This window comes from Pseudopipra pipra, chromosome 8 (genome assembly GCF_036250125.1).
Source record: "Pseudopipra pipra isolate bDixPip1 chromosome 8, bDixPip1.hap1, whole genome shotgun sequence".
NCBI lineage: Eukaryota > Metazoa > Chordata > Aves > Passeriformes > Pipridae > Pseudopipra > Pseudopipra pipra.
In genome coordinates, this window is record NC_087556.1 from 27032688 (window position 1) to 27054391 (window position 21704).

General features: G+C 43.6%; 1 protein-coding gene across 2 annotated transcripts in view; it reads left to right on the plus strand.

Annotated features, from left to right (window-relative positions):
• MXI1 (MAX interactor 1, dimerization protein) overlaps positions 1-21704 on the plus strand; it is a 57259-nt gene that overhangs the window by 20460 nt on the left and 15095 nt on the right. For both annotated transcript variants that reach the window (XM_064663275.1, XM_064663276.1), the window contains exon 3: positions 7359-7388. In XM_064663275.1, the coding sequence (XP_064519345.1) occupies positions 7359-7388 (30 nt within the window). The remainder of the gene's footprint in view (positions 1-7358; positions 7389-21704) is intronic.

The window sequence follows — 21704 nt, forward strand, 5'->3', positions numbered from 1 at the left end:
CCTGATATTTCTCCTGACCAGGTCATGAAATACATGGTTTTGTCAATGTATTAAAAAAAAAAAAGGTCAAGAATCTGTCTACAAGAAGCTCAAACTCCCTTGCATCATGAGTTACAGACAGGACACATGCCTTGATTAAGGCAAAGAATATACTTTCTCTTGACCTGTGAGAATCTATCTGAATTTGTCCAAGTTCTAAATTGTTGTAGAAGATGTTGTCTGCTGCATGTCCAAGGGAGGAGGACTCCTGAAGTGGTTAAGGTACCTCCCCAAGTGAACACACATCAGGCTTTGTGTCTGATCTGTGTGCACAAGCCCCTTCTGATATGGCTAAGTGTGGGCTGGGAAGGGAAGGAAGTGGTTTCTGTAGGACATTTGCTCACTTGTGGCGAAGTTAAAAGGCAGAATGGAGCAGTGAATAGCACACTGGAGAACTCACTTCACTCTTGTCTGCTCTCAGCAGCCCAGTGTACATTCAGCAAGTCCCTTTCAGCCCAGCTTGTTACAGGAGACAGTCTATTCCTCATACAGTGATTTTTATTCCAAGATACGAACCTGGGATGTGAGCTGTGGAAGTGCTGATGATGCATAGCCACAAGAGGCACCAGCAGGAGTTGTGCTAAGAACATCTAAAGTGGCCCAGAAAACCAGGCCCTTGGGGGTCTTCATGGAGGTACTTGGAGGGACAGGAAGTTGCAACTCTGATTTCCCCGTTTCTTAGCTTCCAGTTTGGAAAGGGAGGATGTTTGACAATAAACGTGCTTGTGAACTGCCCAGCCACTGCTCTTGGTGAGCCTGTCAAAAAGCCTGTAAGGAAACCACCAGTTCTGTATTCAGAGCAGGGCTTGGCTTGAGGCCACATGTTGAACAATGAGGAGAAAACAAAATATTGAATAGCTGCTTGTTCAGCAAACCCAGTTCCTCTTGGCTGTGCAGGGCCCTGCATGAGGGCAGTTTTCCCTTAGCACTTGGGGCTGGGACCAGCCTCTGCATGTGGGGCCTCAGGTAGTACAGGAGAAGGCCCACACCAGAACAGTTGCTCCCAGCCTGCACAGTGGGGAGGAAAGCGAGCTGGGGACTTACTTACTTGCCCCAGACTGCAGCACTGAATGCAAACAACATTCTTGCTGTTATGTGGAAAACCCTTCTCCTGCAGAGTGCCACCTTATGCTGCTTTATTGGGTGTTGGTCTGGTTTGGAGCAGCTCAGCTCTGGAGCTGGGATAGGCTCTGGTGTTCAGCAAGGAGGAAATGTCTTCCTGCTCTTTTCTCCCTTGTGCTGGAAAAGCAGAACATGCACCAGCAGAACAGCATGCTTCCCCAGCTGAGGAGTTTTGCCTGATATGTCTCTTGGTTGAGTTCCATCAGTAAACTAATACTGCTTTGCTTTTGGCTCCCATTTTAGATTTTCTCTGGCACCTTGTACAGGGGTGTCTGAGAGTAGGGTTGGCCCACTTGGCTGACAGTGGGCAAGACATGAAGGCTGGTTTGGGTTTGGGTTGTTGTTGGTTGTAGGCTTTTTTCTCACTTTCCCACTTGTACTATACAATGATTATGTTACTTTTTGGGGTTTTGACCCAAGAATCAGATGGCACAAGTGTCCTTTTTAGCTGTCTCTTGGTTGCCTGAGAACAACCACCCACCAATGCTAGCCTTATCCTGGGCTTGAGGGAACCTGAGTTAAGTACCCTGCTCTGCCATAGGCTTCTTGTATGACCTTGTAAAAATCGTTTAGGATTTTTGTGTGTTGATGTTGTCCCCCCTGCATAGACACTGTTACAGAAAAATTAATTTCTCAAATATTGCAAGCAGAAATAATGATTATGAGGACCAGTACTAAACTGAGAGGGGCTGTGTAAAGAAATTACTTTGAAGACATTTACTTCTTGAAGGGAAGTGTGCAGTGTACTTTTTAAAGTTGTTGTGACTGAGTGTTGCAGGAAACTTTCACAATACTGTGTAGAAATCCACAGGTAGGTGGCTTTCTGCAGTTGTGAACCACGTGGAAGAGCTCTTCCGCCCTCTGAGCTGAAAACAGACTGTGGGGCCATTTCTCCTTTTCCAAAGATGAACAAACACGAACAGAAGCCAGTACGGCTGCGTCCCCTTCTCTGTTGGAGACGGAGAATGTGAACTTTGGAAAGGGTCTGGCTTGATCCTGGAAAAACAGCTTTGATCAGATCCTTAGGAGGAATCTGATACCATGTCCATCCAAGAGCGACAGAAAAACTAGCCAGAGTTTGGGGCCAGGTTAATCTGGTGCATTGGCATTGACGTCAGTGAGAAGGGGAAACAGTCTGTTACGTCTCCTCACTTCAGATCCTCATGGAGAGGAATTCATTCTGGACCTCAAGGTCAGGCAGTGTAGGGGATCATGAGATAGTAATGGCTTAAGATAACTTTTGTCTCTGGTATTGCTTGGAAGGAAATGTTTTGTTAGATTTGATGGTATGAAAGGCTGAGGTGATGTTCTTGTTAGACTTGAGGCTGCTACTCGCAAAGGGCGTAAGGAAGGCAGCAGAAGGACTCCTGCTCCGGCTGTGCCATCTTCTGTTCAGCTGCATCCTGCTCCTCATGGCAGGATTGAGTACTGTAAGTTGCTGTGTTCCCAAGGCTTCCCTGCAGCTCTCTGAGGGCCAGACTCCTGGGCCTTTCAACTGTGAACTCCTGGGTTCACAGTTCCCTTAGAAACTCAGCCCTTGAGCATCTCTATCTGGGCAGGAGGATTTAACTCTTGTGCAGCCATTGTTTGTCTTGCCATTAGGCTGGAAGCCTCACATGATGCTGGTGGAGCTTCTTTGTGGACTTCCCAGCCTGACTTCTGCATTTTTTTCATAGTCTCTTTACGGTGTTGGTCCACTTGAAACCATGGCAAAACACGGGTTCTTCAAGCCAGTAAGTTCTGTTTTGTGGACACAAGTGGATTTAAAATTTTAAAAAGCTGTTGATCACCCTTCTTTTTCATTTGTTTTGTTTTGTCATTTGGCTGTTTCCAAAAGGAGCCATTTCTGAGGAAGAACTTGCATAAAAGAGAGCAGTAATACGGTTCACTGGTTCCAGAAGGGTTGGTTGTTCTTGCCTTGGGCAACGGAAGAAGGCATTTCCTGCAGGGGAATTTAGTGGCCCAGTGAATGGGTGTCAGCAGAGCCATGAGGCGGGAAAGGTCTGTAAAATGAAGAAGAATGAAGTTGTATGTGGTGTGATGATGCACAAGCAGGAGAAGTAGCTGAACCTGAGTGAAGTAAGGCAGAAAGCCTGGTCTGCAGATGGATGTTCTTGTTGTTTTTCTAAACATGATTTGGGTAACTGTGCCTTAATTTACACAAGCTGGTGGAATATTGCTTTCCTGATTAAATTCTTGATAAAGCAGAGCGGGATGAGTGAATTTGGAGGAGAAGCACTGGCGCTGTGTTGGCATTAAGGACATGTATTGGAAGAGGCCCCTTGTGGCCAGCAGCACCTCCTGAGATACCAGTGTATCTGTTGTGATGGAGATGTAGGTCTTGGAGTCCTGGACTCCTCTGGAGCCAGGAGCTGGTGCCAGATCCAGGCCAGAAGGTGACCGGGTTCAAGAGGGATGACAGGATCATTGGATCGAAATGCCATCTGTGTACCACATACGACAAGGGCTCTTGATTGCTGTGTAGTTACCTCACTGAGAAGACAAACCAAAATGCAGGTATTCTGCAAATGCATACATTGGGATATTTATCAATAATAAATAAGTAAACCAGAAAGGTCAGCTATGTTTAATGTCATGTGGCAGCTTTGTGATTTTAATTACAGTAAAAACCTCAGTGACAAATTAATTCAGTGCTCTTTAGAGCTTGTTCCTCCCTGATGCAGTTTGTTTTGTTGGCTTACCTGTGCTCGGGGAAAGTTTGGCCTCCCCTGTCATGGTAGGAGAGATTTTACTTAAATAAAGAAAATGAGATAAAGTGGGAAATTACTCGCAACGTCTCATTCACAGGGGGACTTCACTGTGGGTTAATGTTTCAGCAACACCTTGTTACTGTGTTGGATAGCAAGGTTGCAGGCAGAATCACTGTAACTGATGCAGAAAAGTTGCTGCATCTGACCTTAAATTAGAATGACTGACAATTGCTGCTTCCCGCTTTCTTCCTATTTTGTATGCTGTTTCAGGTATCTGAGGTAAATTGGAGTAAACTTGCGTTTGTCCCCTTTTAACTTTTTGTTGTTTAAAAAAAAAAAAGGGGGACTGATTTGCTGTTTTTGTTGTTGTTTGCCTGGCTCCTTTATCTTAAGCTTCTAACACTTTTTCTTGATCTTTTCCCAAGCTGTTTTCAAAATGCAGTGAACAGGATCCTTCTCCTTATACAACATCCCTTCAGTTTTTATGAGCAGTTATCGGTTTGGCTGTTTTAAATTTATTGACTGCTATAGAAACCTGAGTTCTAAATGAGAACCCCGCAGACGTTTTGTGCTTGAGCTACTTTTAAATTGCAGCTGACGTTTTAGCAGTGCCAGTACATGTGCTTGGGCTTTTGTTTCCCCCTCTGAACATGTCTGTGCCTGCATGACTCTGCTTTCAACTTTGCAGGTGGGGGCAAGGTCCTGCTTGCCATGTCTGCCTGACAGAGGGGATGTGAGTTCCTCTGGTTTGTGGTCCATGCTCGACGGTGGTGTCCTCATGTCACTGGGTGACACAGGCTGTGGCTGACTGTCAACAGCAGCATCACACTGAACGCACAGGTTTCTCGCTGCTGTAAACCCTGAGCGTTAAAAGTAGCACTGAAATGTTCCCTGAGCTTTGGCAACAGTTCACAGCTGTGGTGTTCATCATGTACCCATCAAGAAGCTGGCGATGGCGTACAGGGATGAGGCTTTGATTTCAGTCTGGTGATACTCTCCAGGTTCTCAGTTGATGATAAGACCAGCTCAGTTAAAGAGGTCCAGTTACATTTGTTTCTGCACCTATTTAAAAGACTTTTTTTTTTTCTAAATGTAGTATCAGTAGAGGTTCCTGTACTTTTTTTTCCATTTCACTGACAGCACTGTCCTTGTTTAATTCCAAATAAATCTTAGTAACACGTGCAGCCCAAAGACAAGGGGAGAAAACTGGTCTTTAGATCGGGACCTATGAAAATGAAATTAATTATGAACAGAAGAGAGAGGGGTTTTTTTCTTTATGTGTTGTCTGAGCAAAGGGAAACTCACAAAAAATATAAATTAGTGAATGTTGGTAGTGGGAAGTGGTGCTGGGCTTTTTTCCTAAATCCAGATGAAACAAAAAATTACAACTTTTCCAAATGGTCCCCAGTTACACTAAGCAAAGCATAGGCAGGTAAGAGAATCCCTGTAGGATTCATTCAACATTGCTGAGATTCTTTTGTTTGCATTCAGCTTCGGTGTGAAGGTGTTGGGGGGGGTGAGGTTTGGTTTTTTTCCATGCCACAGACATGGTTAAAAGTCCCAGCATACATTTCCTGACTTGGTGAAAAGCCTGTGACCTCTCTCAGTTGTCTTGTTCATCAGAAGGCAGATAGGTAATAAAGAGTCTCCTGTGTGAGAGGAGTAAGGAGAACCTGCTGTTTTAATTTTGTTCACAGCAGTGGGCCAAACTTTGTTCTTTCAGTGCTGGCCTTGATAATTGGCTCGATATAATATAGGAATTCAAGCCATTGCATATCTCTGGCCTTACAACTGCTAATATCATAGCTAGGAAGAGTGCAAAGTCTCCTGCAGGAACATACAGTAAATAAGAACAATAAGCATGTTCCAAAGTACATACAGGCAGTGGCTTTAAAGGACCTCAGCTCAGCCCTGGTGGGTTAATTTGGATCCAAGTTGCCTGGATAAATGGATTTTGCTGGTTTAGACTCTGGGGGCGGTGTGGCTTTAATTTGGGAGATTTTCTGGACTAAACACTGTGTTCATGTTTCTGATTCCTGGGAACCAGAATTAAGGCATCCACTGTTTTGGGGAGTTTCCTGAACGTGAAGAGTTTGCCTATAGTGTGCCTTGCCTTTGGGGTGTCCCATGTCCTGCTGCTCTGGGTAGCTTGCACAGACATACGGTAGTGTTTTGTTTTTCCTCTGGCCTCCCGCAGCTCTCAGCCATGGTCAGCTAAAACTCATTTACCTTGTTTTTTGCAGACATCTACAGTTTATTCGTCATTTTCAATGAGGTTCTAACACCTGTTAGGCGCTCCTCCTTCCTTTTTTTGGAGAAGCATTTAATTATGACAGGGTTTCCCTTGGAGCACATCCTCCATTCAGTTCCCTAATTGTAGAATTCTCTGTGGGATTCTCCAGATGGGGGATAGAGGATAATCTTCTCAGAGCTCCGGAAGAAATGTGATGCCAAATTAGAGAAAATAGATCCTTTTTATTAAGCTCTTGGGCTCTTTTTACTCTTATTTTAAGGTGACCTTCTGTTAAAGAGAAATGTTGGATAAATGGCTATCCTTTTAAATAATCCTCAACAACCTTACCTGGCTTAGATTAGAAATCCTGAATGGATTTAAGCTTTTTTTGCCACTCATGCTGTCATCACAGAGCAAGGAGAATGAACTTGCCTGTTTCCCTTTTGTTTCTAGTTGGTTTTGTTTTCAAGCTGCAAGCTCTGAAACAGGGAGTGCTGGCAGCGTGCTTGGCTTGGTGGGCAGGTATAAAGACAAAGCCCCCTCCTTTGTCAAGTGGTCACAGTGCCACTTTATGGGTCACTTCACTACATACTAGGGCTGTGGCAGTGCTGTTTCCATCCCTGAGGGGTTTCCAGTCATCCTAAAAGTGCTACTCAGTGTTGCTGATGTTTGCAAACATGGCCAGTGCTGGCCATCCCATTTCGTGCCCAATTCCTGGCCATATCTGGGTCTGCTAAGTTGGCTAAATCTGGCATGTGATGGCTGAAGGGTTCCAGGGGCTGTCCTTACAGAGCCAGTTCTGCTGGAAGGTTCCCGTGTATTTGATGGCCACAAATTAATGCTCTGTGAGCTCCTGTGTTAGCAGATGATACCGGTATTTTTACAGGGTGAATGGAGAAACTAAAGCAGAAAGAAACGTAACTACAGTCCTATAGTGAGTTGGTTGAAGAGCCAGAAGGATTCTAGAAGTGGCAGACTCTGGCCTTCTGTTCTAATCATTGCCTCTCTTTGGGATTTTTTTTGTGTTGAAGTCTGAAGGGAACATTTTCTGTAGCACCAGTAAGAGAACCAGCTTTTGCACTGGAGGCGAGGAATTTCTTGTCAGCAGGGAGGATGAGCTGTAGATTTTAATGTATGTAGTTGGCTGACTTTTTGCTGCAGTGTGCCACTGGAGATGTGTACAGCTTGCTGCAGTTGAACTTTGGTGCTCAGAGGTCAAAGGTGGCTAATCCAAATTTTTGTTTATCTTCCAGGTCTACGCACAACGAACTAGAAAAGAACCGGTAAGTAGCTAATGAGCCGAATTCTAAGAAATGCAAGCCTGGTGAGTGTAATGTGCTTTAACCTTATCCATGCAGGTGCCGTTTGATCAGCTTTGGCAGCTGTGAATGACCACACTGCATCACGTAGTTTTAAAAGTTGGGGGGAAGACACAAAAAGATCTGAAAAAGAAGCTTTGGTTTTGGTTGTGGGTTTGTTTTTTTTTTCCTCTCTCTGAAAAGGCAAGAAGTGACCCAGTTTTGTGACTAATCTGTATGCAGAGTAAATACTGTTCTTCTCCTGACACAGTGAAATCTGATTGGGGCACTTTCCATACATGAGGTTGCTACGGGATCAGGTTTCTTGGGCCCTGGGTAATATGTGTTACCATCAACCAAAGGGCAGAGCCCTGTGCTCTGCACCCTCTCCCCCCACACCCTCACTGGGCTGTGATAGTCTCTGCAACGCAGAAGAAAATGCCATTGTCCAGAGGCTCCGAGGTCTGGCTACCAGCGCTCCTGCAGAGACTCTTCTAACCTGTTTTAGAGTTGTGCCTGTTTATCCTTGAATCTGACGTTTTAGCAAGCCCTGCAGTTTTGTTACTTGGCTGGCTCTGCTATATGACTCAACCCTTTTGTAACAGGAGTTAAAGTAAGATAAATACCATTGAGGCAAGGGGAGCTAGTTCACACACAGATCAGATTATCGCCTTCCATTCAGGATGCTCTAGTTAAAGTTATGTCAGGGTTTCCATTATAAACTTATCTTGGCTCTTCTGTGGGATTTTAGGGGGGCTGAGGGTGGGTGTCTGTGTTTTTTGTGGCTGCTGTAACAAAGGCAGTGCTCTGGCCAGCTGCTCCTATGAAGAAACCCCCAGGGTGGGAAGGAAAGCTGAGTCTAAATAGACTGATTGCCTCCTCTTCTCTCTTAGCAGCCATCATTTAACAAGGGATGGGAGGACTATGAGGATGGCCAAAGACACACAGAGGCTTTGAGCCAAGTGTGTAATTTCATTCAGACAAGATCTTCCCATGTGGCTTCAAGGGAATTGGAGCTGAATACCCTATGAATTGTGTTGCCCTCAGTTTCCCCCACATCTGCCTCCCCTGGCAGCAGCAATGCTGGGAAGCAGCTTGGCCTTTGCGTGGTGTGAGTGTTTCTTCCAGCCTGTGCTTCTACCTCCTGGTAGTTTTGAGTATCTACAGAATTGCCATGGTCCTGTCTTTCTGGGTTGATGCAGGGAGGCTTTTTGTTTGGATTATGTTGCTCCCTGTTGCTCCTATGAGTCTCAGCCTCTCCAGTCCCAGGTTGAGCTGTGTTGAGGAGTGTTGGCTCCTGTGTTTTCCAGTGCACTATCTGGTTATATTTACCACTGAGGGAAAGAAAATGCAATCTTTGGGTCTGACCCAGAATTGAAGGTGCTTTTTTCTCCATGACAACAGTAAACCGTCACTAATCTTCAATGTGCTTATTTGCATATCTAATTGTTATTGCAAATGCTGCTTACACTCAGAACAGCTTTAGAGCAGAACTGTCTCCATCTTTCCCTGTGCCAGCCTGGTCCTTTTACATTGGCCAAGTTTGCATGGATATGTGATCATCCATTTGTAGCCTCAGGCCTGTGGGGCAGCCAGCGAAGCTTCAGACTCTCTGTGGGTGAGATCTTAGCAACCATACTTACTGTCCAGCTAAGGACTGGCATGTATTGATGGGGTTGGGATATGGCTGCTACCAGCTATCCATGTGAGTTGAGGAAGTTTCTACCTTGTTTCCCTGTCTTTAACTGAGGACAGTAATGCTACCTGAGGTGGGGATATCATGAGGATTTACTGTTGACCAGCACATCATTACAAGTGTTACTAGTGAGAGGAGTGTTATTACCTGTGCTTCCCCTTATGCCACCTTTTTCTGAATGCTGACAAGATGCTTGCTGCAGAATTTGTTCTCCCATTCTTGGTTGGTGTAATAGGTCTTTCTTCCTCTCTTTTTGTCTGATTTATGCTCCCTAGTCCCCACCTGCTCCCGGCTGAAGATTTCTAACCATCAGCCTTCTTAGCAAGGTCTTTTCTTCCAGGCCCTCCCATTCTGAGGCTCTGTATTCCAGGTCTGTGTCTCAGACGTGGTTTTACAAGCCTTTGGTTTTCATCCTTCTGGGAAGGGCACACATTTGATCACGTTGGGTGGTCTGTACAGGCAGACTCCTGTATCTGGGAACTTTGTTCAGGAGTCCATTGTTCCTGGTTTGGGATTATCTGTCCCTTAATGCAGATGCTATGGCTTCGTCAGCTACTCACATCTGCAAACCCAGCTAGACTCTGCAGTGCCTTTGCTGTGTTTGCAGTGTTCTTTACCAATGATTTGGACAGCAAGTTTCATACTGGAAGCATTTATTTTCAAACTCCACAGCAGTGTTTTCTGAGTGAGGGGGATTACTTCCTGGTTAGATTTTCATCATGTTTGATTTGCTGTGTTGTTAAGTTTGTCAGTGTCTCTAGAATTAACTGTTGCAAATATAAAAGCCCTGATACTAATGGCTTTGTGGCTGACAGGTGCTCATTTTCCCTATTATTTGAGATTATTCCTTTTGAATCTCACTGTTATCTCCATTATTGACACACACTATAATTTTCAAAATTGTCCACTATTAGGTCTCTGACTCTGGTTTTTCCCTTCTTGTCTGTGAACAGCAGCCTTCTTATGTTCAGTTAAATTTTGGTTTAACCCATTCAACGATTACACAGAATTTCTTTCGAGCAAGAGAATAGTAGAAAAACAAAATGCTCTCCTCCTCCCTTTTGAATATGTGATTTAACTTGGACTCACTATTGCGGATCTGATGATGTTTTAATGTGTCAGGATTAAGAATCTTGAGCTCCTTTAATGTCAAAAAATAACTAGAATTGTGTTTTTAAAAATTAAAGCAGTGTTTTAAGTGCCACTCCTTTTCTTAGTCTTGAAATATTTCATGAACACTCCAGTGGTTCTGCTAAGGAGCTGTTTGATTTGGTACCAAATATTAGCTGATAATATTTAAATGACTTTTCTTCTTGCTTTCATTCGTTGTTTTTATCTGAAAAGATTGCAGTGACATTTATATAAGGGGCTTTGTTTGTTATAAGAGATTAAAGTTAATTTATAGTTATTATCTGTCATTAATCCTCACATTGGAAAATTGTTTGTGCTTTTTATTTAATGGGTATGTGTTTCAGTTTATCTGTGCCCAGGATGAGTCATAGCTTGCATTTAAATAAGAAACCAGTATTCTGCTTCTCATCTGCTGCAAGCCGTAACTAAAATGATACTTTTTAGCCCTTTAACACGCCTACCAAAAAACTGATGCGTAAGCAACACCCCATCATTTTCTAAAAGAAAACATGGTCAAGCATGTGACTGAAAGATGCACTTTGCTGGTGTAATATTCTGTCAAAAAGGATAACAAATAAAATTCAGGCTAAAGCTCAGTGTTGCATGTTATACAGATAGCAGTATAGCTCTTGTCAGTGGACATTTTACACATGCCAGTGTTGGGAGGATGTGGTCAGTGTGGTAGTAAGGGAAGGCACACAGCACTGAGGTGACTTCCTGCTGCTCTGTGAAGTGGCAGTTCTGGTAAACCAACATGGTGGTGGTGTCTGTTAGAAAAGTTACATCTCCTGATAGAACAAGAAAGATGTTAGAAAAGCTATTGATCAGATTTAAAAAATAAACCAACAAAAAAAAAATCAGTTTTTCTGTATATCCTACATTGCTCTCTTTGGTTTTGCTGATGATTTCATTGTAATACACCAGAAGGAAGGAAAACAAAACTGAGTGAATTGGGTAAAGGATGAGTTATGAGGGCGTATTTTTCTTATGGTAAAAAGAATTCAATTCAGACGAAAGATAGATCCAAGGAGGGAAAGAGACCTTGGGAGGATCACTGAAATTAGAATTTTCTGAAGATCTTGCAGAGTTTGTAGCTTTGCAAAAGTGTATTTAAAAAGAAAAAGGACAAGGTCTAAAGGAGACAAACTTCAAGTTGCTGAAAGTTGTTTGTAGCATAAAAGCAGAGTGAAATGGTGTAAGATCCTTTCTCTCTGATATCTTTCGAGATGATCGGAAACAAAGTGAAGAACACAAACGCAGCAATGATTGTGTATACTGTATTTTTAGCCTTTCTGACTCTTACTGGAATCCCCCATCTTCAGTGGTTCCCACCCATTCTTTCTGTAACGTGAGAGACTGTTTAGGGCACAGTGGTTCTCCAGAGCGGTTTCTCACTCAGAGCTGACTGTTATGCAGGGGATGCATATTTAAGGTACTAGATAAGATAAAGGAAAAACCCTACTGATGTAGAGGAGAAAACCATGACGTGGGTCAGCTTGCACTGAAATGTGGGGCCTTCTGGGACTCTACAGCATTTACACAGTTTGGTTCTGTTTCTTCAGAACAAGGGCTTTGACTGTGTCTAGTAGCAAAATGCAAGAGAAGGAGGAGGGAAAAGCATTTGAGCATAGGGCTTTTAAATAGTGCAGACATGCTGTCTAGGCTGGGAAAGAGAGAGGGAAGGGAAATGAAAGTATAGGGAATCCTTGGTACTCTGAATAGACAAGGGTGATTGTGCTTGTGTAGTGCTATATATACTTGCCAAGGCAATCTGATCAGTGTTTGTCTTGAACCAACTAATCAATGTGGTGTTGAGTTCAGTGCTATTTATCAGGAAAGCTGGAACAAGAGACTAATCCAGTAAATTTCATTTGTTCTCTGGAGTGGGCTTTGTTTTCACGCTAAGTTCATGTAGCAAACCTTGACAGTACATATTGTTTTCCTCATTAATAACACTTGGAACCTGTGATGTTCCCTGCAGCAGTCAAACCGTGTCCAACACAGCTGAGCATGCATCTATCTTTGACACATCCAAAGGTCACGGCATGCACTGATCCTACTTGCTCCTTGTGGGAACTGTAGCTAAAGCCTCCTGTCTCCATGGCCAGTGTGGAACAAGAGCTGGAGGTAGTAGGCTGTCTTCAGCTCTGTTGTTTGGATGACAGATGCCTCTGTTTTCAGCTGGGACTAACAGTTTTCAGCAGACCTGCAGCATGTTCCTCTAGTTTGGGAGATCTGGATAACTTATTATACTGCTGTGCCTGTTTTTGCTTAACCTGGAGAGGGGGAAGCCAGTGGTTTTTGGAGTAAGGCTGCCAGAGAGCTGCTCTTTCTGGATACATTCAGGCTCAGCTGTTGTCATTTAGTGTCAGTCTGCCTTTTGCTGCTGTTTCTTTTGCTTTGCTCTGTCATGTGCTGTAACACTGGGATCAATCTCTGGCTGACCACCACACTTGCTCATGTGAAGTGCCTCCTTGGGCAGAAGCAGTGTTTTGATTTCACTTACAATTGAAAGCCTGCAAAAGCTTTGTTTCACATTGGCTGGACTGCTGAACATTTTGAACTCTGAGTTAAGCTGCTGAAAAGGGACAGTTAGTCTCCATGCTGAGATTTGAAGGAAACAAAATGATCCACATTTTGTTGGAAGTCCTGTAGTACTGCTTATATAGGAATTTTTAGATTTTTATTCAAAGTGATGCAGTGAAGAGTGTATGCATGCCTGCCTTCCTTTCTGCTCCCAGATCTCTGTACCTCCCTTAGGAATGCAATAGCTGTTGAAGAAAGAAGAGGAAAAAGAACAATACTACTATTTTGGATAAACTGTCACAAAGAAAAATGTTTTTGTTTCAACAACGTTGCACAATAAAATCACTGTTATAAGCCAGTTTTCAGAAACAGATATTTATCATAAAGCCCTTCTCAACTAAGATGTGTTTTAGGGACACTTTCTGATGTATTTTTCTCCCATGATGTGGAAAGAACTGCCGGTGCAATCTGCTTGGCCTTGTCATAGTGGTCTGATGCTTGACACTTGAGAGGAAGCCCCCATATTAGAAAGAAACATGCTCTGCAGTCAGGTCTCTGCACCAAATCAGAGGTTACCACTCTGGTTTGGAGTGCATCATTGCCAGCCTTGCTTCCTGAATCTCTACCCAAACTTGCATCCTCAAATTTCTACTTGGGTGCATTGCCACAGTTTTCTTTCAGGCTGAACCCTCTCCAGTTCTGTATGTTTATGGCTATCCTCTGGGATATATGGGCAAATGCCCTCTGTAATCAGTGAGCTTGGACCCAGGAGGAATCTGGCCCCAGTAGGAAGTGAGGCATTCAGCTTTCCTGGCTCCATTTTCAGTCATATCAGAGCTCTGTACTTAACCATTTCTCTCCAAATGCATCTCTGGAGACTTGGCAGGCTTTTTTTTGGGTCTTTATATTTTTTTCATGGGGTGCTGTTTGAAGTGCTGAGAGCCAGAAATCTTGATGCAACAACTTTTCTTGTTCAAGTGACTAATGTTGCTCATGGACCTGAAAGCATTTCTAGCTAAAAGCCAGTTGGGGAAAATCTCTGCCCTAGAGAAGATGAGGTCATAGGAATATAATTTTGAGACAGATTACCTGTAACCACAAGTTTCAGGACTTTGTACTCTTGGGGCAGAGTTGTGTGTTGGAGTTGTGTGTGCTGATGTACATCTTTACCTGGTACATGTACTGAGGGTATTATAGCAATATAGGCCATGCAGACTTGTGATAACCAAAGGAAGGGGAATAGAAACTGTAGGCAAGAAACTCTCTTTCTGCTTTCTGTAAGTGGTCTGTTTTTACCAAAATATCACAACTTTGAGAACCTCCAACCTTATGATATTCCAAAGAGGATGGGAAGAGTGAGACACCCCCATTTAACAGGTGAGGCACAGAAACACACATGGATCCAGTGCCTGGAGATGTGGATCAATGAAACAAAGGAGCAGGAACAAGTTTGCATCATTGATCCACATCTCCAGCCAGTTGCTTGCCTTTCTCTCCTTCACACAAGTTTCCCCTGTCCTTTAAAACTTCGTGCTTACTCCTTGTGTCTCCCTCAGTGTCCTGCTGTCCTGTCAGTGTTGCCCAGGGCCAGGAGGTGCTGCATAACACCTTCTCCCATGAGGAAAGAGAAGAAGGACACGAAGTGAATGCACCTTTGCTGCTATGGGTGGCACCAATATGGTCTAACTCCTTGCTTTGGGTGCTGTGGTGGTAAATGCAAGTGTCTTATCAGCTGTTCATACCCTTGTCTGGGAAAGGAGAGTGAGGATCATCTCGCAGTTGCTGTGGTTGTTGCCTGGCTGCAAGTGGTGCTGGTCACCCTGAGCAGTTTGCATAGCTGTGGGCAAACAGACCAGGCAGCTTTCTTCCCAGACAGTGCATGAGAAAAACCTTATAACAATTAAATAGGCAATGTGCAACCAAGAGTCAGGAATTCTCCCATAAAACCATCCGATAACGTGGAATGGGCTAACTCAGGGCCATGGCAGAATATAGCAGTAGTTGGTGTCATCTACCCACCACCCTTCTGTGTGCCTTGGGAGTTTGAATTTGTGTAGAAATACAGATCTTCTCTGCCTAGTTCTCTTTCTGGTTGCTTCTTATGATACCTGTGCAAAATTAAGAGTATCTCCTTTTTCAGAAGTGGCACTTGAGTCTGTCAGATGCAGGCAGAATCTCATAGAGAGGTTTTGGATTTGTCTGAGTCTGGAGAAACACAGAGGAATCCCTGGATTCCAGAGCAATGGAATGAGTCAGGTTTTCTGCCCGATGCTCCATTAAGAAAACCTTAGGGCTGTCTTTTGAAGGTATACTTTATGGGTACACTGCTGGTACACTGCTGCCTGAGCATCACTTCCTATTAGCCGTGTAATAAGATTTTCTGTCCCTCTTGCCTGTTAATTATTTACCTTTGAGAGTGCATTCATAAAGCAACATGACTTATTTAGGGAAAAATGAAAAGCTTTTGCAAAGGATGGATGCTTTTTGCTCTTATTTTTTTGCCTGGGAGTTGAAGTTATAAGACTCAGGATGAAGAAGGGATTGGCGTGAATGGGAGATTTTGTAAATGAGCATGTTCAGCTCACAAAAGGTGAGTCAGGAGAGGGGATGTAGCAGTTACAGAGTGATCTTGTAACTGCCTGTTCAAGGGTTTCTGCGCAGGAGGAGGGGCTGAGGGAAAGAAGGAGGCATAACAGAAATTGGTGCAAAAAAGTTTATGCTCTGTAATCTTCCAGTGGAAACAGGACATGAGTTTGAAATGCAGCGTTGCTTTCACAGAAATAGACTCTGTGAATGGTATCAGTGGGTTCATGCATGGTCCAGGCTGATAACAGTTCCTATGCTAAGGGTGTGGTTTTTATCATGGTAGGTTGTAAACAGCTGCACAAAATTTAGTCATGCTTGCAAAGTCAAGTGCAGGCTGCTGTCTCTGAGTTGTCTGGTTGCTGAGCCAGTGTGGAATATCTAAAAGCATCTGAATCATTTAGAAGCACAGCTCTTAATGACTCTCAAATACTTGCTCCTTCGCTTGGGCAATTGTTGCTCCTCTCTAGCTGTCGCTACAGCTCTGTATGCCTAGTCATCTGGGGAGCAGTGCCAAGGGTTCCTTACTGGCCAGGACAGCAAATAATACAACAACAAAAGGAGGGCATTTGATAGACACTGCTCTTCTTGTGAGTGAGTGTATTTGTAGAAAAAGGGCAAGGACCCTTGAAGGTGAAGGCTGGCAAAGCCACACAACCATCAGAGGAGTTATGTGGAAAGGAAAAGGAAGCTAATCCAGACCTGATTTTGCTGCTTATTTGTGTATGGTTAGATCTCCCTGTGAGCAGTCCAGGAGAGAAAAGGAATAGAACAGGAAGGTTCAGAGGTGAGATCAGCCCTGAGGAGCTCACCGTGGCTGTCCCTAGTCTTGAAGAAGAGCCTGGTCAGCCAAGAGTGTTCCAGGACCTGAGAACAGGCAGCTGCCAGCCTTTCTGTGTATGACCACAGTGTGTTCCTCTGCTTTTTCCTCTCAGAACTGGACTGTGCAGGATAGATTGCTCCAGCTCTTCCTGGAAGTTCTGGAGGATGTATCCTTTACATTTTTCTCTCAGGAGAGACTTCACAGTGCTACTTTAAGACACAACCTGTTGAGCATTTGGGGTAATTTATTGTAATTCTACATGGCCAAAGCCCAGCCCTTAGATGAGAATTGTTCTGCTCTTTCTGGAAACTCAGTGAAATTGTTCAAATGAGTTATTCTAAAAGGAGCAGTGTAGCAGGTTTATTGTAGAAATCTGAGGCTAAAAAAGGCGATGCTTTGTATCTCCCATGTCTTTTATTTCCACCTATTTGGCCTTGTTCCCCAGGGTGGGTTAAGTTGTGGGTTGCCCAGTCAGATTTTACCCAGCTGTATGGGAATCTTCCATACAGTTTGGAAAATACCATCCATCAGCTACACTCTGGTAACATCAAGAGGCCAAATGTGGGGTGAGTACACACATTTGCACAGATGCACAGTTACGTGCGAGCACACACAAAGAGCTTGCAGTTGAAATCTACGTGCCCGTCTCTTTTTAACAGGGGAAGACAGCCCAGCTGTGTATACAGCTTGGTGTTTCCCTTTGATCTCCATTTCCAGTGTTTCTCATAAGAGTGGATCCTGGCGCTCCTCGGAGCTGCCTGCTCTTTTTTTCCAAGTTTGCAGCTGCATAGCTGCACACAGAGAGGCTTGCTGGGTTGTAACTGGTTTCAGCAGTTTGGGGTGGGGGTTCCTCTTCCCTGCAGCTCCTCCTGTTGTTTGCTTTGCTCCTGTCCTTTCCTTGCCAACACGCACGGCAGGGAACTGCCTTAGTCTGCTAATGGAAACAGTGCCTTGCAGATGCCTCAAGATCCTCCCTTTCCCTTTGCCCACCTGCTCTCACAGGCGTGGCATTACTGCCCTTTGCCAGCTGCAACTGCCACTCTGGAGCAGATCTTCTCTGTCACCCAAGTTGAAGCTCAGAGAGGCAAAATTCCCCTTCACTTTCCAGAGACTCGGCACACGGCCCCTGCAGCTGACTTGGGCCCTGTGCCTAAAGGAGGGCAAGACACTCTGTTCTTCAGACATCTATGGTCTCTGAAGTTTTCTGAAGCTGTCAGAAATGGGGCTGGGAGAGGACGGCCGCACTCATTTGGTCTGTCCCCTCACCCCAAAGCAGGATAAGCTCTAAAGCTTTCCTGGCAGATGCCGATCTCGCATGGCCTTAAAAGCATTTGACAGCAGGATTGCCCAGGGAAGCAGTGCAACCTGTTGCTCTAATTAACTGTATTTAAAGCTAAAAATTTTTTTCTAATGTCTGCCTAGGAAGAAAATTATTTCAGTATTGTTTTAGGGAACAACTGAAGCTGTCCAAAGTTGAGTACCTCTGTGAGTGTATAGGGAGGAGTCCCAAATGCTGAATATAGTAGTCAACTTTCATAGCAAGAATCACTCTGTTAGACCCTAGAAGTACTCTAAGGAATTCTGGCTGAGACAGGCAAAATGGGGGGAACAGAAAACATTCATCTTTCCTTTTCCCAATGCATGTGTTTGCCACTTCACCTAACCCGAAGAGCGACGTTGATGCCAAAAGAAGTGGGAAACCGGATGGGAACACTTTGTCTCCGGTGGATATTCTACGTAATATGACCCTCTTAGGAAATGCGCAGAGTCTGTTCTCTGTGGTGTGACCTCTTTTAAACTTTTCTTGGCTTGGAAAAGCAGCTTACAGGCTTGGTGTTCACTGGAAAAAGCACATATGGAGATGCATTTCAGGGAAGGGATTGCAAACGGAGAGAAGAAGAGGAATCTTATATCTAGTGTCAAATACTTCAGGAAAACGTGTGAAGGCCCTCTGGAGTCATAAGTGTCTCTTGGAGTTTCTTTGGGTTGTGGTTTTTTTCTTAGTGATGGCTGAGAAAAATGCATAAGGTGGGAAAGAGCAGAGTGGGAAGGGGGTTGTACTGTGGGTTGGGCACTTTGTAAGTGGTTAGCAGTAGACAGTGGTTAGCAGTAGTCAGAATGGAAAACTGTGGTATATAGGGGACTTCCATAAGCCCTCCAGGTTGGCTCTCAGGTCTGTGCAGACAGTGCTGCCTCCAGGGAAAGCAGATTGCTTGAGTTTCTTAAAGGCTTTTTTTTATTTTTTTGTTTTAAAGGAGCTTTTTAAAAAAAATTGTTCTGTTTTTTGAAGTGAAAAATATGATTAATCTTGCCAGCTCGTGGAGTCTCTCCTGCAATTCTGGTGATATTCTGTGACTCTTGAATCTCGGCACCTAGGGTTAAGTGTTTTTTATCCCCCATATAAGACCCAGTGTATGAGCCAGTGTAACCTGTGTATTTAAAAAACAGAAAGAAAAGGAAGCACCCTATGTAGGTGTTTGTTTACTTTTGTAAATTATGTGATGCCTGAGCTACTGTGGTGTATTTTTTTTTATGGGGCCTAAACCATAATCTTTTGGCCACATGGGATTAACAGTAGGACATCAGAAACTAAAGGTCTTAAAGAAACAAAAAGTTTTATGACTGCTCGATTACAGAGTCAAAAAACAGCCTTCCTCTTGTCTTCCTGATTCTGACTAAACTCCTTTGAAATTCCATCTTGAGAATTTCTTGGGACAGAGGTCAGAGAAGACCTCAGATAGCTTTTGCAGCATATATGGTGAGGGGGGTTCAGTGAGGAGTTATTGATCCCTTTTGAGTAATGTGGCCATCTTGTACTCTGGGCCTTATTAACTACCAGGGAAAGCTGAATGAATTGGCCTCCCAAGGAGTCCTCCTCTCTCGGCACTTCACATACCAGTGTCACTGCTGAGCTTCATGAGCACCTGAAAACAAAGAGTAGGTTTAGCTGTGCTGTACTCCATGAAGGAATTAGGATTAGCTCCATTTTGTGGATGAGTGGTGTGTGCTTCAGTTCCTTGAGGGATTTACCTGGGGTCGTGCAAGCTGTCTGCGGACAAGTCTCCCGACTCTCACTTAAAGGTCTTGCCTGCTGCATAACCCTTTCCTGCCGGTGAAGGGAGTCAAAATGTCGTCTCCAGTTAGTTGCTGCTTCACCCTTCCTGAAAGTGCATGCAAACCTGCTAGCTCAGCACTAGGAAAGTCAGGAAGCCTGTGCTCTGGTTTGCTGTTTGGCTCTCCTGACGAGGAAACCCACCACGGCTTCTCCCTAGGTGGATAATTTCTGGAGAAAATTACCTTTTTTGTTGTTTTTTCTTGGGGGTTTTTTATTTATTATTATTCCTAACACCAGTGATTTTTGAAACCAACAAGGAGCGCTCCCAGGATGGGATACTACACAGGAAGTACCTGACCGTGAAGCAGTAGTTAATCTTGCCTACATTCATGAGGCCCTGAGAATGACATAAGCACTACAAAATAGCAAGGGAGGAGAATGTGATTATAAAGCAGTGCCTCTGCAGGTACTTCTGTAAGTACATGTGGTTATTTTCTTAATACTGTTCTGATAGCTGAGCAAATGGAAGCCAGTTTCTACCAAACCAGAGGCCTAGGTGTTCCAGTTTCTCTCTCTTTTTCATTTTCTTTGTCTTTTTAAATTATTTTTCTTTCCAAAGAAAGCCATGAACCTGTCAGTGTCTGGTTTGTTCCCAGGTGGGATCCCAGCCCTTTTTCTGCTGGGCGAATACATCAGGGTCAGCAGGGTAAGGCAGTTAATCCTCCCACAATTGTTAGTTTACTCAACTACAGCTGTTCTTGGTTTGGGAGAATTAAATTTGTATCCATTTGTGGCATTGAAGACCCAGATAGGGGTCATAATGGTCTTCCCCAGTTGATCAGGAGTTCACTAGGTAGAATGTCCTGTGCTAATATATAATGACTTTTTGAGCCCTACTGGAAGCACCAGGAGTCTTGTAGTGGAGCTGAAAAAAATTGAGCAGTTTTCATGTGTTACAGATACATTTTGTCTTGCTTGCTGCAGAAGGAAATTGTTTCCAAGTGGCCAGCTTCATGCTTTTTCCTTGCGTGAGGTTTGAGCAGACTTGCATTTCTTGGCCTTCACACATGCCCAGAGGAGAGAAAGAAAATGTGAGGAAGGTGTCAAGGGTTGTTCAAGGGAAAGGGCAAGGCAGGGGGTTCATGTTGTTTTCTTCCCCTGATTTTGACATTGTTTTAATTTTCTAGGTGATAAACTCTGCTCCTCTTTGGAAGAACTGTATTGAGAATGAGTTCGTTATTAGCACATCACAGCAGCTAAGCAGAGGCATGGTGTGTTTTCACACTCTCTGGTGCCTCCTTTCCAAAACTCTTCTTTCCTGGTACCTCTGTATGACTGAGATCAGGACATGACTCACCTGCTGTCAGTGTGCTGGGAGCTGTGCTTCTCTATTCAGGTTCCCCTGCTGAGTAACATTGAGTTTTAACATTTGAGTTAAAACCATTTGTCATTTAATGCTAGCTAACTCCTAGACTTTTGAAATACAGTATTTGTGTGCAAAAATCCATATCCAGTAGGAAAAATAGTGCTAGTTTCTCTTTAAGTTCTCCTTCCTGGTGCTTTTTTTCTGATCATACATCTGATAGTGACCTTGGCTGGTAATTCATTTTCCCTGGAAAGTTTGAGGTTAAATTTGAAATAATTTTACAAGGTGAAATTACATGCACTGCTTCCTCTGTTCCAGATGCATGCCCTCTATACCTGAAAGGTACAGTAGGTATTTGATGACTCCTTAAATATTTCTGACAGTGTGAAGAGATATTAGATGAAGAGCACATGCTTTCCTTCTGGCATAAAAGATTTTGTGTAAACAATTATGCCAAATGGTTGCATTCTTAGAATATATTTTCATTAGGAATTTTCTTCCTTGAGGTGAGGCAACTGGAATATAGCTTCAAAAAATAGATGTATGGGATGCAAAAATTCTATCTGTCTTAATGAATAGTAAAAATACCTTTTAGTAGCAATAGCTTATATGTGTCATTTTAAAAATTAATTAATGACAAAATTAATGTTATTAATTACTCATTAATTAATTAATGACAAAGTTAATGACAAAAATAACTTTTAGTACCAGATCAGAATCTGTTCTTAATATTGGCAAATTTCCCACTCATTATTTTGAAAACAGGAAATATGTTTTCCCAAATAACAACAAGTTAGTAGCATCCTTTAGTCTTTCACTGATGTACAAATGTCTACCATATAAAGCAAATACTTGCTTCTTTCAGCTGGTTAATGGAGGAACCAATTAAAAACCTGACTATATTCAGCAGGCACCAAAGTCCAAAGTCTCTTTCAGCAGTATTATGTAGAGGCTTTGAGGTACTGTCAATGCTATTGTCACTGTGACACCCTGTGGGCCATGGGTAGCTTTTTTGCTGTAGGCAGGAGACCAGTCCATGGGTACTCTCCAGCTGCCTGTTGGGAAGCTGTGTGCTGCCTTAGGTTCTGCCAGTCTCAGTGCAGGCCTGTGGCCTTCAAGGG